Raw genomic sequence first — 15,417 nt, 5'->3', positions numbered from 1 at the left:
TAAAAAATAAAATAAAAACCTGTATAAAACCTTAGTTCCAGTCTGAATTCACACTCTAATCTATGGCTTTCTTCTGAAACGGATCAAAACGGATCTGTTTATTTGCGTATCACCACTGCATAGGGATCTCGCTCACCTTCAAGGCTCTGACCCAAACAGCCTTGGAGCTTTAAGACAAGGCTTACTTTGCATGTGAGCCATATATTATTATGCATACATTCCTGTCTGACCTTAGGGTGCAACCTGACCCCGAAGAGCCCGCCGTGAACTGTAATAGTGACTCCATAAAGACGATGCAGAATGTAAGATGTTGTCTCTTAACTGTCAGTCAGGCCTTCTACGCCAGTCTTCTGGCTCCTCTAGTAGAAAGTTTAGTGAAGGTATTAGATGGACCTACATCTGAGGAGCCATAGGTGGCATAAAGGGAATCAGCATGAATGAGGTATTTCAGCATAACGGACCATTAAACCACCTTAAAATGTATTTGGTGTGTTTGAAAGATGCAGAGAGATTCTGCGGATGCTTTGGCTTATTAGGAGGTGTTGAGAGAAATATGAGGTTTAACTCAATCGCATAGAATCAGAACTACGAGGGCATGTGTGATCATAATAATATAGATTATTTTAAAAGGCCGGACTGAGTTTTCTTAAAAAAAAAAAAAAAAGGGGGGGGGGGGGGGGTGTAAAGCAAACATAGAAAAAGAGTATAAAGAGAAAATCCAAAATGTCTGACCAGCTTCTAATAAATAATTGTTCAAGTATTTTTCCATCTAAACGTGCATAAGTTTTAACAGACTCCTTTCATAAAGAGCAGGGCATAGAGAAGGGTCAAAAGGATGTAGTCTTTCTCCTGTCTTAATCTAAACCTGTATCTCTCCAATGGTCACTGCGTAGATGCAGAGATTGATTTATTGAGATCAGACAGGTCAAAAGGAAAGTTTGTTGAAATAGTGTGCAAGTCTACATGACGGATTCCTTTTCACAGGGTTTAGGTCCAGCGACCTCTTCCAATTCAAGGCTTCCCTGTTTTTCGATGAGCGGAGAAATTTCTGGCCGGGAGGCGGGATCTTCTTCCTCCACGCGCACCTTATTTAGCCCCGCCCCCTCTTTACTGGAAGTGCGATCCACGAAATACTGCAGAAGACCTGCTCCGTAGGCGTCGCCTTCAACATTGATGACGGTGCAAGTGCGATCACTAAACAAAGAAATAAGATAAAGAAAAAATAATATTATCTTCACGGTCCAAAAAATAAAAAATAAATAATGAGGACATGAAATGAATACAAGTTATATTAAAAAAAAATCATCTTATCTTATCTTATCCTCGACTACACTTAGTTTCAAATTATTTTTTACAAATACTTATGTGTGTGTGTGTGCGCATTTATGTTTATGTTTTTTTTTTTTTCAAAATAAACTGCCGACTTAAAGTCAAAACTTTTAGGATTCACAAGACTTTTTCCATTCTTTTTCTTCTCCCTCCCAGCTATCCATACTAAAGCTTTACCATCCTTCTCTTGAACCCCAAAAATATCTAAACCAGATACTCACACAAGCCAGTCCACAGCCAAGATGAGGGACAGATCGTTGGTGGGCAGGCCTACTGACTCCAAAATGATGGCCAGCGTCAGCACCCCTCCAGCAGGGATCCCAGCAGCTCCCACGCTAGAGGCCGTCGCAGTCACACTACAAACAGATGAGAAGTCAGTCAGTCAGTCAAAGTCAACGTCTTCCAATCACAGCAGAGTATGGAGGTGGCTGAGAGACATTCAATGAACTCACAGGATGGTGATGACCTGGACGAAGTCCAGCGGGATCCCGTTAAGCTGAGCGATGAACACCGCAGCTACACACTGGAAGCAGGCGGCGCCGTCCATGTTGACGGTCGCTCCGATGGGCAGGATGAAGCGGCTGATGTGCTTGGACACACCGTTGTTCTCCTCCACACATTTCATCATGAGGGGCAATGTGGCGGAGCTGATGTGCAATTGCAATATCCAATTAATAAAATGTAAACAAACTAAGGTAACTAATCAAAGTATAACTGGTGTAATAAGACATCAAAGACATCCATTTAAGGCTAGGAATCTGATCACAAGTGGTCACAGCTGAGGCACATCTTACTTCCAGACCACTTGTGTTTGGATCAGAGACTGATGTAAATACTGGGTTTTAAACCAGCCTACACTAATACAAAATAAAGGCTTCAAAATGATGTTGTTACACCCGTACCAAGAAGAACCTTTCAGTGAACAGTTCCACTATAAAGAACCTTTTGGGCAATGGAAAGTTTCCATGGATATTAAATGTTCTTCATGGAACCATAGATGCCAATGTTGAAGCTGCTTATTAATTTACCTAGAGGACGTTCCAAAGGCAGTAGCCAAAGCGGTGACCAACCCCAGCAAGAAAGTGTATGGGTTCTTCCTTGTAATCACAAAGTAAATGAGTGGGAGGACAAGAAGACCGTGGATGGCATGGCCAACGACGCAGCAGGCGATGTACTTCCCCAGGCTGGCGAACAGCAAGCCAACATCCTCCATTTCTACAATCTTAGCAGCAACCAGGAACATAATACCCAGTGGTGCATACCTACAGACAGGAAAACATGAGATATGGTGTCAGGAAAGTGAAGAGGCGAATATATATAGGACACCACAATTCAAACATTCGAAACAAACACTGGGGAAAGCACATGATGTTCCCTTACCACATGATCCAGGAGACCAACACCATGGTGGCCTCATTGAAAGAGTTGAAGAACTTGATAAGGATCTCTCCTTCCTCCCCAAGCTTCCTCAAGGCCACACCAAATGCCATAGCAAAAACAATGAGACCCAGGATGTTCATGCCATCCACCTCTGCGCCAACTGGAACCTGAACACAAACACATAAATGACTGAATTCTCACACACACAAAAAAATTATATTAACCACTAATTAAAAACAATAAAAATTACAATCATAAAATAAATTTATTCATTTACTACAAAAAATAAAAAATAAAAAAAAAAAGACAATTCTAAGAAAAAAAAAAAGAATCTGGACTTTCAAGACAATTCTAAGGTAAAGGACTTTGTACCTTTTCCACAGAGAAGTTGGTCGAGTTGGTGTCATTCTTTACAAACTTGTAACCAGTGGCATACTGAAGGAGAAGAAATGTTCAGAATTGTCTTAAATCGCACGTCACATAGAAAACACATAACCAAAAGCATAAACCAAAGCCTGTTAAACTCACCGACTGAAAGGCAGCTGATACCAGGTTAGATGGGAAAATATTTCTGAAAGACAAAGAAAGGAAGGAGTATATTATATATAAAATAAATGAAAAAACACAGAATTACAAAAAAGAAACACTTGCATGGCCCCATGTTTCACAGTCGAAATACCAGAGACTCAACAACGATAGATGAGTTAGTTGGTCAAAGACACTCATAACTCACAGATATTTTTATTTTAACTCCTGGACAGAAATAGTGAAACTCTCTACTAGTGTGTTTGCATCAAACCCATGTGCTCGCACACTATCAAATAGTGTACACTTTGGAAGTTCGGCTGTATAGATATGCAAAGCATTTGCATTAAAACTGAAGTATATTTTTGGGGGGTTGGCAAACACTGTCCAGAACAAGGTAGTGAGAGAACAAAGATCCAATTCTACCCCTCACACAGATTCAGCCCACTGGCAAGTCCTGAACACCCAATCCCAAAGCGGCCTGGACTCACGAGATGCCTCATGTGGAAATAACTTGGAGAATTTAGTCCGATTATAACCCTCCACTAATCCCAGTTCCACACATTACCTCCCACATAACCCCATTCCCTCCAATGGAGATGGGCACTAGGACCTGCCTGGAGACTGGAGATGAGGATTAACGCCAAACACAGACATTTATTCAGGAATATTCCAGCATCCCTGACCTTAATATGGTGTGCATATAAAAATGAAACCTGTGTGCCACCCTTTTTCCAAGTAAAATCACATAAGCAGCTGTGCTTGAGTTACATTTCTAAAATTCAGATTCTGAATTTGCCCATAGGGAGCTTTCCAGTACATCGCAATCATTCCCTCTAACATCTAGAGAAGCCTGGAAGGTGTAAGGAGACTATTATCATAAAATAGTGCAGCTGGAGCAAGACGAGACTGGAAAACCGAGGAAAGAACAGCTTAAAATTTGCTATGTGCAACAGGCTGCATCCCAGACAGCAGGTCACTGCCAAACACCAATGCCAGTGTTCGTTCCCTTCACAAATTTCCTTCATCTGAACATTGAGGAAAGTTAGAACTGAAGATGCATGCAAAACCAGCATAGCAACATTAGTAAAAACCAGTTCATCCCGTTGAAATATTTAATTGTTGCACTCAAATGTTTTCAAAGTGTCACATTCAAGTCCAGTGAGCTGGTTGGGCCGAGCACTTTATCCAACATTCACAACTACTAATACCACACAACGACAATTCCATGACTCACTGCATTCCAAGAATGGCTTTAGGATGTGATGGATGCGTCTGCTTTCTACGTAGGAGTGTAAACAGTGAGACACGTCAAACAGGACCTCTTCGAAACGTGGCACTCTACACACCTTTTTAAAGCTTACGTCAAAGATTTATCTTAGGTTCAGTGTTTGTTGACATATTAAAAGTAACTATTAACAGGTAAATGTACTCTGACTTTGCCCTGTCTAAAATAAACTTTCACAAAATTTACACACAAAAAAAAAAAAATGCCATGATGGGGAAATTGTGGGTTTCACATGCATCGTACAAAAAGCGTATGTGTGTGACGTGACATACAGCCAAGTATGGTGACCCATACTCAGAATTCCTGCTCTGCATTTAACCTGTCCAAAGTGCACACACACAGCAGTGAACAAACACACACCCCCAGAGCAGTGGGCAGCCATTTATGCTGCAGCGCCCGGGGAGCAGTTGGGGGTTCGATGCCTTGCTCAAGGCAGTCAGTCGTAGTATTGCCGGCCCGAGACTCGAACCCACAACCTTAGGGTTAGGAGTCAAACTCTCTAACCACTAGGCCACGACTTCACAAAAAAGTGCATTAAAAGAAATCATTTACTGACTGCCATGTCATTCTGAACCCATCTGACTGCCTTTCTTCAGTAAAGCGCAAAAAAAGAAAATTAGCAGAATGTCCAAGCTGCTCTTTCCCGCATAAACCAATCAGTATAGAGCTTGGAAGATGTAGTGCATGAGTTGTGTCAACCATTACAATAGTGTGTTTTGGCCTGAACAGCCCATTCACTTTAACTGTATGGGAAAAGAGCAGCATGAACATTCTTCAAAACTTCTCCTTTTGTGTTCCACAAAGAAAGAAAGCCATAAAGGTTTTATAAGGTTATATATTTTGCGTAACGGGGGGCAAGGATGGCTTGTTCCACAAATGTTGTCGTTGTCAGGGGTCTTTCCGTCGCACTGAACTTGATAAGGCACTGCAACTACAGATAACAGATGAACCAAGTCTAAACTTGCAGAAACCGAAAAATCTAGCCTAATGTAAGAGTTAAAACATATATGCTGTCAAGCAAACCTACTAAACATGTCAGAACCTGTTTGTAGACGTTCTATAGAAATACCATCCAACTTGTCAGAGTGTGAAATTAGCAGGGCTCCACAGTGGTCCTTGCGAATGTATGGCAGGATTTAGTCACAGTGAAACCCCAAGAGAGAAGCCACTTTGATGGATGACACAAGCCACATCAGCTGCCTAATTAACCCTGCTTCTATTGTGCATGTCTGCATGTGTGTGCATGCGTCAGGCATACGCCGAGACACAGCCAAAGAAGAAACATTACAAAGGTTCCAGTTTGGCTTTAAATTAGGGTTCTAATTTTGGCCAAAACCACTCTTTTAAACAATAGGTTACTGCTGAATTCTGGTGAATTGTATATTTTGAGAAACTGGTCATAAAGTATGAAACAACGAAGCGCATGGAAACTAAAATAGCTGTGCCACCAGAAAGAGACTGTATGTTACAGGAAGAGAAAAAACAACAACAGAACTTTAGCAGAAAATCTAACTTTGGTTGGAATTAAGTAATTAAACTGTGATCTCAATGCCGTTATAAAACATGCTTTGGCTCTTTAGATCTTTTTGTCACATAGGAATGAATACAGGAATGTTAGCAACTGAAAATCTCAACAATTATCAACCATTATTCCTTTATTGGTCTTAAGTTACTCTGTGATTTTTTTTTTTTTTTTTTTTAAATAAGCAAAGGTTGTAACTGGCACATTTAATTTTTGACTTTGTGGGCCAAAATATATTTCCAAGGACAGGCCACCAATAACAGGAAAACCCTGTTTCTCTTGGGTCGGGTCACCCTAAATTGTGTCAGCGTAAATATTTGCTTTTTGTATGTATTCGGAACAACATGCTCGTCTTCAGAGGCAGTGAGAAATTTGACAAGTTGTTTAGAGAATGCCTTCTGCTGCTGTTGCTTTTGAAGGTAAATGAGAACAGAATGTTCTCTTCACATCATTCTGTTCATGAAATTTGACCTGTTTACAGGATAACATGGACCAGCCCCTTAACCCCACACACAAACTGTATGATTTAGGTTTCCTTACGGAATCTCTGCCTCTGCTGAAAGAATAAATGACCGCGTCCTTTACAATTTCTATTTATTTGAATTACTAAAAGTCACATTTTCGACATATAGGCTAGGCTACCGCTAAAACCCAACTTCGGCTTTTACTTCCTCGAGTAATAGAAACCACACACACCCAGAAAGGGAAGGTATGTGTTACGTTCATAAAACTGACCTTAAAGCTGCATCCTCTTCAAAACGGATTAATTGCGTCAGTCACGCCACGCGCAGCTGATGCAACTTAAGAGTGTGTTTACAGAACATGCTGCTGAATGAATTTAACGTCACGATCATCGAGGTCAGAATAAGAAGCGTTAATTACAGAAACGATTATTAAAACACAGCCTACCATACTTAAATAATTCCTGAGAAATAACAACTTTCAGAGTAGCCTACACATATCGGAGATCGCAGTTTGTGTAGCTTTACGAGCTACATGATGTTATGTAGCCTTTTTTGTTCGTTGACACATTTAATGAATGTTCCTTTCCTCTTCCTGTTAGGCAAAGCTCAGTGCTGCGCTGGCATTTACTGTACATTGCTGACCATTTCACGATTCGGTTTTAATAGTAGCTAAATGTGCGGCCATGTGTTCGCTGGCGTAACTTTAGAGGTTCACCTCGCCTAGACTCACCTTATCAAGTCTAAAAACGAATCGATGACTTCTTTGGCTTCGGGGACGCCGCTGTCATCCTGCGTGAGTTGGGATAATTTTTTCCCGTCGCTGGATCCAGGCTGTATGATGAACGCCATAATAACGCCGATGGCAGACGAGATCAGAGTGGTCACCAGAAAGAAGAGCATCGCCCAGCCGCCCAGCTTGCCCAGGGCTTTGGGGTCGAGGCTGGCAGCCCCTGACACCAGACTGCAGACCACCAGAGGGATGATGATCATCTTGAGCAGGCGGATGAGGAGCTCGCCGGGGAATCCGAAGTAAAGGATCTGCGTGCGGCTCAACCCGGCGCTTCGCACGCCGAGCCCGATGAAGACGCCGACGATGACCGCGGACACCGTCAGGATGACCAGCAGATTGGCCATGACGAAGCGTTTCAGCTTCTGCCCGGTGGTCTCCGGCTCGCTCCACGTGTGATCACCCAAGCCGTTGGCGACGGTCGGGTCGTCCTGGTGCGCTTCACCGTTGGACGTCTTTACATCTTCTATGGAGATCTTTTCTTCTGCCATTGTGCTGTCTTAAAGTTGGAGAGTCTATGTAAAAAGGCTTAGTAGGCTTTGGTGTGAGCTGATTGTCTGCGCCCTCTCCTCTTGTGCTGGCAGCGTGGAATTGACTTAGGACTTTCCTTCCCCTAGCTATAGAGACAGAGCGACACGCGTCATAATCTGAAAACCACGCCCACTGGGTGGGAAAACAATCCAACGCATTCCATTAACTTTCTATTGCGGGAAGCTGCCTCCTTGTCATTTCTGACTTATTACAAAAAAAATAAAATAAAAATAAAACACATGTGCCATGCCTTAAAGCTGCAATGTGACAGTAAACAAGCTAAAAAAAAAAACAGAACTACGTTTTTATAAGCGGTCGAAGCCCCCCAAAGCGTTGGATTGCACCCCTCCCCCCATATGTGTGTGTGTGTACTGTAAAAGTATATATACTGTAGATAGATACAGTGGCCTTTATAACTATTTGGATACTTTATAAATGTGTAAATTCAATAAAAGTGTTAAAATTGTTGTAAACTCAAAACTGGTGTACTGTACTGTTTCTGCCTTATTTCTATATGGCAGTAATGGTAAGAGTAGCATGCTAGTATCCTCACCCAAATTCCGTGACTCATCTGTGACCTGAAAAAGAATACCTGACCCAACCTCTACACCCAGCCAGGCTTGCTGCTTTGTCAAGAAATATGTTTGCAGAGCATCAAAAATGACAGTGTCTCATTGTTAGCTGAAATCTGGACTTTGTTTCGGTCTTCACTTCTGTAATCAAATACGCTGAAGGTTGAGGTCCCCGCATGGAGCCAGAGTCAGATTATCTTTAATAAACAAAACCCCTCATTTTCTTTAAAGAGTTTTTCATTGTGGTGCTTTCATGATAATAAGAGCAGTCTACACTCTATAAACAGTGCTAGTGCACTCATCAGGGGTCCCTTTTCAAAAGCTAAGGGTCTGCTTATATAAGGTTCATCTTTTCTGTATTGGACCGTGTGAACCGTATTTCACAGAAGCACGACATTCCACAGATATTGTGTGCTGGTCTGAGAGAGAGATTTGAGTGCCAGAAAGCCATACGGCGAGAGAGGATGATGTGTGGATCTTTCGAAGCAGGGGGCCTCCCTTCTCAAAACAGAGCGTTTGCTCTCTCTTCTGTGCGTGTCACACACGCCACGACCTCGATGCCCTTGAATAAACACCACTGCCCTGCTTGGCTCCATATCTGACCTTCTACAGAAAACCTGCTCTGTGTGGAACCTATTCTACAGTAGATCTGAGCAAAATTCCCAGATGTTTCACTGCAGGTGAACGTTCTCTGAACATTCTCTCAAAGTTCTCTCAAAGCTATGGACAAATGATCTTCATTTGTTCAAGTTATCTGGTCTTTAATAATGTTCTCATCTTTCATTGAATGTTTCTTATGCTTAATGTTTATCTAACATTTTTAAACATAACTTGTTTCAGAATGTTTAGAGAACATTAAAGCATCCTAATAACGTTTGCAAAATGATAAAATGGAATGTTCTCAACGCACAAATAAACAAGTAAAAATATTTTCAATTCTGGAGATCGTAAAGGCTTTTTTATATTCCTGCTCTCTCATTTTATTGCACTGCTTTGAATGCTGCTGAGTCATTTTACTACTGCAGTGTCATTTTCATGAGATCCTTATTATTTTAAATTTTGAAACTAATGGGAACCATAGATATGAATTCATAGAAACTGCATTAGCAGCTGTTTCTGATTATAGTCATACATCTGTACACGAAAGCAGTTTGTTCTGCAATGTACTTCAACTTAAATTAATGTTTTATTACATAATTTAAAATAAATGTAATAATTTATTAATGTAATACCTGCAGTCTTTTTTATGAGTAAAACTTTTTAATGATGAAGAAATTGACGTCTTTAAAATTACAGACAATGTATTTTCTATCAATTGTTAAATAGTATTTTATTGATTTTTATTTTCTTTATCTAAAGAAAGATACTACAATTTGGAGTATTTGAAGTATTAGACCTCAATGCATGTCATTTAGCCATCTTTTTCCTGCCTAAGAACTGGTACAGTATGCAGTGCTAGCAAAACAAAGCGAACAGAGTAAAATGACCTGAGAGTCACATGACCTTTTACAACAGGGAAAAGGAGAAAGCGCGATACAATGCCGTAGGTTTTCATGTCATGGGAAAGCAAGCCCAGGCACAGAGTCTGTGAAGTAAAACACCAGGATGGCATCAGCAGAGAAACCGGATACTGTCTATCTTGCAAACCTGGCACCCTTCTTTTGGTTCTCTTCAGCCTCTGTAGAACATTCACACAGAGACTGCATTGTTCAGGAAAGTACAAGATAGCAAGAAAACAACAGTGCAAGAAGAGGGTTATATAAGAATATGTGAATATAGCATGTGGTGAATGTGGTTGTCGGTCTACATGTGTTCAAGGTTTTCCAAACGGCACGTGATTATAAATAGAAAGTTGTTCTGAACTGAAATTTGGTATGGTAGCATTGCAGTACTTGAACGTACTGTAAGTTTTGAATAAAAGCATCTCAAAAGAATAGTTTTACATGTAAATGCAAAGAGTCCTCTGGGTGGAGTTCTTCTGAGGGCAGACAATGTAAAATGCTGATGCACCTTTACTGAGCTGAATCAATGGATATCCAAGCTATTATTTTTAATCGTCTGCATTGAAATGATGGAATGCAGCTTATTACAGAATAGAGGTTCATTCTAAACTCAGTTTAGGTGTTGGAAATGTTCTTGTCAGGTCATGCTATAATCCATTCGGCTATGCTTTTCTTTCTTGGAGACAGACAGCAGAAACAGACACGTGGTGAGATTTAATGGCACACAGATGAATAAAACTGCTGAATCATGGCAAGTAAGGCGTGCTTGGTCATTGTGAATTGGAAAACATCTTCTCCTGCTCTCCTTTCTGGACTGGGACTATTAGTTGATTTTATCTTTCTCGCACTTTTCACATTGCACATTGTTTCAAAGCCACTTTACAGGAATTCATGATGTATTTTTATCACATCTTTATTCCTTAGATGCAATAAGCAGATTAGAGCTGATGATAGCGTACACTACGACAATTGTTTATAACATCAAACAATCAAGCAGTTGAGATTTGTGTGAATATATTATTATTATTATTATTATTATTATTATGTATTAGGACAATTTAATAAAATCCAAATATTAATGATTAATTTATGAATTAATCATTATCAGCTTTAAATATATATTTTTTTTATCTGAATACAATCAGTTCATTTAGATTTGACCATTTTTTTCAGTGTATATCCAATACTACACCATCATCATCATGACAATGCAATACCATAAACCCTAAAACTGTAAGCCCTGTGTTCCTGTGTTAGGTTTTATTTGCTCCCTGTGACCCAGTTTCTCCTCGTGTTGATTGTGTTCATTTGTTTCAGCTGTGTCTCTTTAATTACCTCGTTTAGTTCCTGTTACTTAAACCCTGTGTTTTCCTGTGAGTCAGATTAATTTTTGTGGTAATCAACATTATGCCAAATGCTGCCAACTAAGCTTAAATTTAGTTTTATATTAAACAGTAAATATTCCTTTAAATTTCAGTTTGGCAAAACTATCACATGACTTATATGTGAATACATCTAAGTCTTTAGAAATACCAACACTGTGTACTCATATTACTGTGTGAATGGAAGAAAGTGCTACGTGCCATATGAGGGAATAAGTCCCGCCTCTATATAAAAGAGCCAATGGCCAATTCACTCGTTTCCGGGAGTTTGATTGACAGATGAGCTGACCAATCATAACACCGAAACAGGCGTTTTATCCGACGAACTAGACAGCAGACAGAGTAAAGGCATATGGCAAGCCGTTTATCATTAAATACCCCTTTTGACTAGTCAAAACTAAATTATGACTAGTACAGAAAGTCCAATCCCAGATATCTATTCTGCAATTTTGACTCATCGTAATTAGAATTAAGATATCTGCAATGCTATTATGACTAGTTATAGCATATTCTTCCATTGGAAAAAGTTTTGTTTTGACTGGTAGAAATTGTAATTAAAGATATCTATAATTGATTCTGTACAAGGCATATTTCTAATTAGACATATCTCAAATTACAATTTTACTAGTGATAATTAAACTAGAGCTAGCTATCTCTAACTGAATTACCTCTAGTAAAAGTTATAATTCGAGACATCTCAAACTCGTGTTCGACTAGTCAAAATCAAATTTAAGATGTCTTTAATTCATAATTTTTAAAGATATCCAAAAAACATTATTTGAAAGTATAGGCTGCTAGTCAACAAGAGTAGCTTAGATATCTTGAACTTTATTTTTAAGCAAAGCTTAATTCTTGAACTGGAATTCTTCCTAGTCAAAACTCATTTAAAGATAGCTGCGATTTAATTAGATATCTCAATCTAATTTTGACTAGGGAGATCCTTCTTTGGAGATATCTGCATTTAGCATGAAAAAGCGTGAACCGTGCATTAAGGTCAACAGGTTTCAAGGAGAATTTTTCATTTTGGTAGGAATGAATAATTAATCCTATAATTATTCTTGGCAGGTTCTTACACACCGTTGTGAAATCCATTAACAAAGTAGTCAGATATAATGCTGTTTGATTTCTGACACATGTCTGAAGGGCAGCTTCTCTTGGGAAATTACCCACATGAGAGGTGCTGCAGTCCCCTAAATCCGGTTTAATCTCGCCTGAGCAGCGCTTGCACAGCACGCCTACCTAATGGCCGACAAATTTACACACTGTAACCCGACTCCTTCCCTTCCCAGTCCGCCTAAGTATGTTCTTTACTTCTACATTACACCAGCTGAATATGTCTAAAATTAAAACCGTATGTTTGATTAAATTATACTATTGCATAATGCATGAGTTAAAGGAACAGTTCTGCATTTCTGTGGACCACAAAACAAGATGTTTAGCAGAATGTTCATGCTGCTCTTTTCCATACAATGAAGGTGAATGGTGAACAAGAGAGCTTAAAAAGCATACTAAAAGTGTATTACAAGTCATTTTGAGCTTTTTTCATTAGGAAAAAAACCTGAAGGGTGGGAAGGGAACAAAAAGAAACAATGTAAGATTTGTTTTGTTATTTTCTTCTCCTGTAGTGCTTTAATGCCTGTCACATGTCTCCAGTCATTATAGACCATCTGCTAACATGTGCTTGAGGTTATAACAAATCTGTTTAGGTTTGGGTTTGTTTTCCCTGTTTTCATCTGTTCCATGCTTCTTAACTTTAGAAAAGCTGACATATGCAGAGAAGCAACTGCCAAATCTTAACATGATTAATCTTTATTTTAATAAACAGATATAAGTACATCCTTGTAGTTGCTCATTTCTCTGCTAGTTTTTTATTACTGACCAAAGTATAAAGTCCATTATAAATTCACATGTTTAGAAAACTTTGTAACTTTAGACTGTTCGGGTGGCTTATAAATAAAATTAGAAAATATAAGTATATAATAAAATACTATTTTTTATATATTTGATATGCTGCATAAAACCTCTGATAAGATATGTTGATTAGTATAAGGCCCATCGTTATCCCACACAGACGCCACTGTTTCACCCTGCTGCTGATAAAAATAGCCTTTTGCTATAACCGTATGCTTTATACACCTACTTATCTCCTCCTTCTTCCAGTTTTCTCAGTTTTACTGCTGGCTGTCAGGATAAATTACGTGATGAAGGACACATTTTTGTTTCTCACTTTGTTTTCAGAGATCTACAGCCAAACCCGAAACGTTACGACACTTGTGGTGGAAAGCAGCGGTTCTCTGGAGAGTCATAATCCAAAAAAGGCTCACAGATCTGTTCTGATGGGGATGGGAAGAAAAAAAAAATGCAAATAATGTTAGATGCAAATAATAACATGCAACTGATAATATAATCATGCATAGTTGTGATAAACAGGCTTATTTAAGGTCATTAAAGGGATACTCCACCCCAAAATGAAAATTTTGTCATTAATCACTTACGCCCATGTCGTTCCAAAACCATAAAAGCTCCGTTTGACATCAGAGCACAATTTAAGATTTTTTGGGATGAAAACCGGGAGGCCTGTGACTGTCCCATAGACTGCCAAGTAAATAACAGTGTCAAGGTCCATGAAAGGTATGAAAGTCATCAACAGAATACTCCATCTGCCATCAGACGTGCAATCTGAGTTATATGAAGCGACAGGAAAACTTTTTGAAAGCGGAAAAAACTAAAATAACGACTTTATTCCACAATTCCTTTGTCAACAGTCTCTTCTGTGTCTCTCCATATCACTGTATGCTACCTATGCTCTTCTGAATCATCCGCGGCACAAGGATGCGCTGTTTATACGTGTATTTAGCTTTGATTTGAAAGAAAACAGCGCATCCTTGTGGCGCGGCTGATACACAACAAAACAAGGACAAAACAAGCTCTACTGTATTTTGGTACAAATTTACCTGGTAAAATGTCTAGTAATATTAAGACACAAAATGTAAAAAATTTGAGTATATAGGAAAGCCATTTGAGAACCACCAAGTGTGTACATTTAAAGCATGACCTCCCTCTAAACAGGGTTTATATCAGGCGCAGGAAATCACAAAAACATATCATTTATATACTGTTCAGATTTTTCTTATTTGCTAGTAAATATTATCCACACACTCATGTAAGACTTTGATAATGCACAAACACTATGACGAATACCCATTTATGTGTATTGTTATATTGTGTAGGATTATTTTAAAATTCCTTGTATCTGTACTAAACATGCATGAAGGAATGTTGTTATATGTTGATATATCAAACCAAGTGGTATCTGCAAACAAATGATGCTAGAGCTTTTCTCAGAGCTAATGTCACCACATAATCATGTGTATCTAATGCAGCGACATTCATAATTTTAATGTATTTGAAATGTCTGCATTCTTTCTGGGGGTCACTGTACATTTAATGTACATAATGCACAATTCTCTCATATGGAGGAAGATTCTGGCTCCAAGTGTCTCTCATGACCTCAGAGATACCAGATCAGTGTTCTAAAACAGACTTCTGCAAATGCCAGAAAGCTCTTTGGAGCACATGCACTTTCGTGAAAAGCACTCAGGAACACAGTCAGGAACATACAGTTCTATGTTTAAGGGTGACTAAAGGAGCCACATGATGATTGGCTGAGAAAAATACACCCACCTTTTCATGCCCCAGCATTTCTCCATCAGTAATATGAACTCATATTTCAATATACTATAGTTTTTTATTTTTTATTTTTTTGCTTTTCTTTGCTTTTTTATTGTGAAAAATGGAAGAGAAAATACAGGTCCACCGTCTAGGAGCATGTAAAGGCAAGCCATCCCTGAAAACACTCCATCTGGACTCCACAAATCCACAATTTCTCCAGTATCTAATGACTTGGAGAAAGATATTGCATTACATTGACTAAATCACAATTATGTGATTTCCTTTAAGGCACTATAAATTGACGAGAATTGGATAATGGTTATAAAAAAGTAAGAAACGTTTATGGAGTAAAATATATTTTATTTTATATACTATTTAAAAAAATAGTTCATTCAAATTTTGATTTTTTTACTCATCTTCACATTGTTCCAATCCATATGACTTATTTTCTAATGTGAAACAC

The 15,417-nt window shown here is 39.0% G+C and overlaps 1 protein-coding gene across 1 annotated transcript; it reads right to left on the bottom strand.

Annotated features, from left to right (window-relative positions):
• LOC109103829 (neutral amino acid transporter B(0)-like) lies at positions 1-7,916 on the bottom strand. The gene is made up of 8 exons (XM_042770969.1): positions 7,239-7,916; positions 3,238-3,280; positions 3,082-3,144; positions 2,710-2,876; positions 2,358-2,591; positions 1,782-1,976; positions 1,551-1,685; positions 1-1,194 (listed from the first exon to the last, which is right to left on the bottom strand). The coding sequence occupies exons 1-8, from the start codon at positions 7,784-7,786 to the stop codon at positions 960-962; spliced, it is 1,620 nt and encodes a 539-aa protein (XP_042626903.1). The 5' UTR covers positions 7,787-7,916; the 3' UTR covers positions 1-959.
• Positions 7,917-15,417: the final 7,501 nt, after the last annotated feature.

This window comes from Cyprinus carpio, chromosome A15, assembly GCF_018340385.1.
Source record: "Cyprinus carpio isolate SPL01 chromosome A15, ASM1834038v1, whole genome shotgun sequence".
Lineage (NCBI taxonomy): Eukaryota > Metazoa > Chordata > Actinopteri > Cypriniformes > Cyprinidae > Cyprinus > Cyprinus carpio.
The sequence above is the reverse complement of the archived record's forward strand: the minus strand, read 5'-3'. Positions and strand labels throughout refer to the sequence as shown.

What these genes read in the sequence shown, in the direction of transcription:
- LOC109103829 (XM_042770969.1), bottom strand. Translation starts at nt 7,786, where the DNA reads ATGGCAGAAGAAAAGATCTCCATAGAAGATGTAAAGACGTCCAACGGT. An exon ending in TCGTTTTTAGACTTGATAAG is followed by an intron (nt 3,281 to 7,238) that starts GTGAGTCTAGGC and finishes TTTGTCTTTCAG; the next exon opens with AAATATTTTCCCATCTAACC. An exon ending in TTGGTCTCCTGGATCATGTG is followed by an intron (nt 2,592 to 2,709) that starts GTAAGGGAACAT and finishes TCCTGTCTGTAG; the next exon opens with GTATGCACCACTGGGTATTA.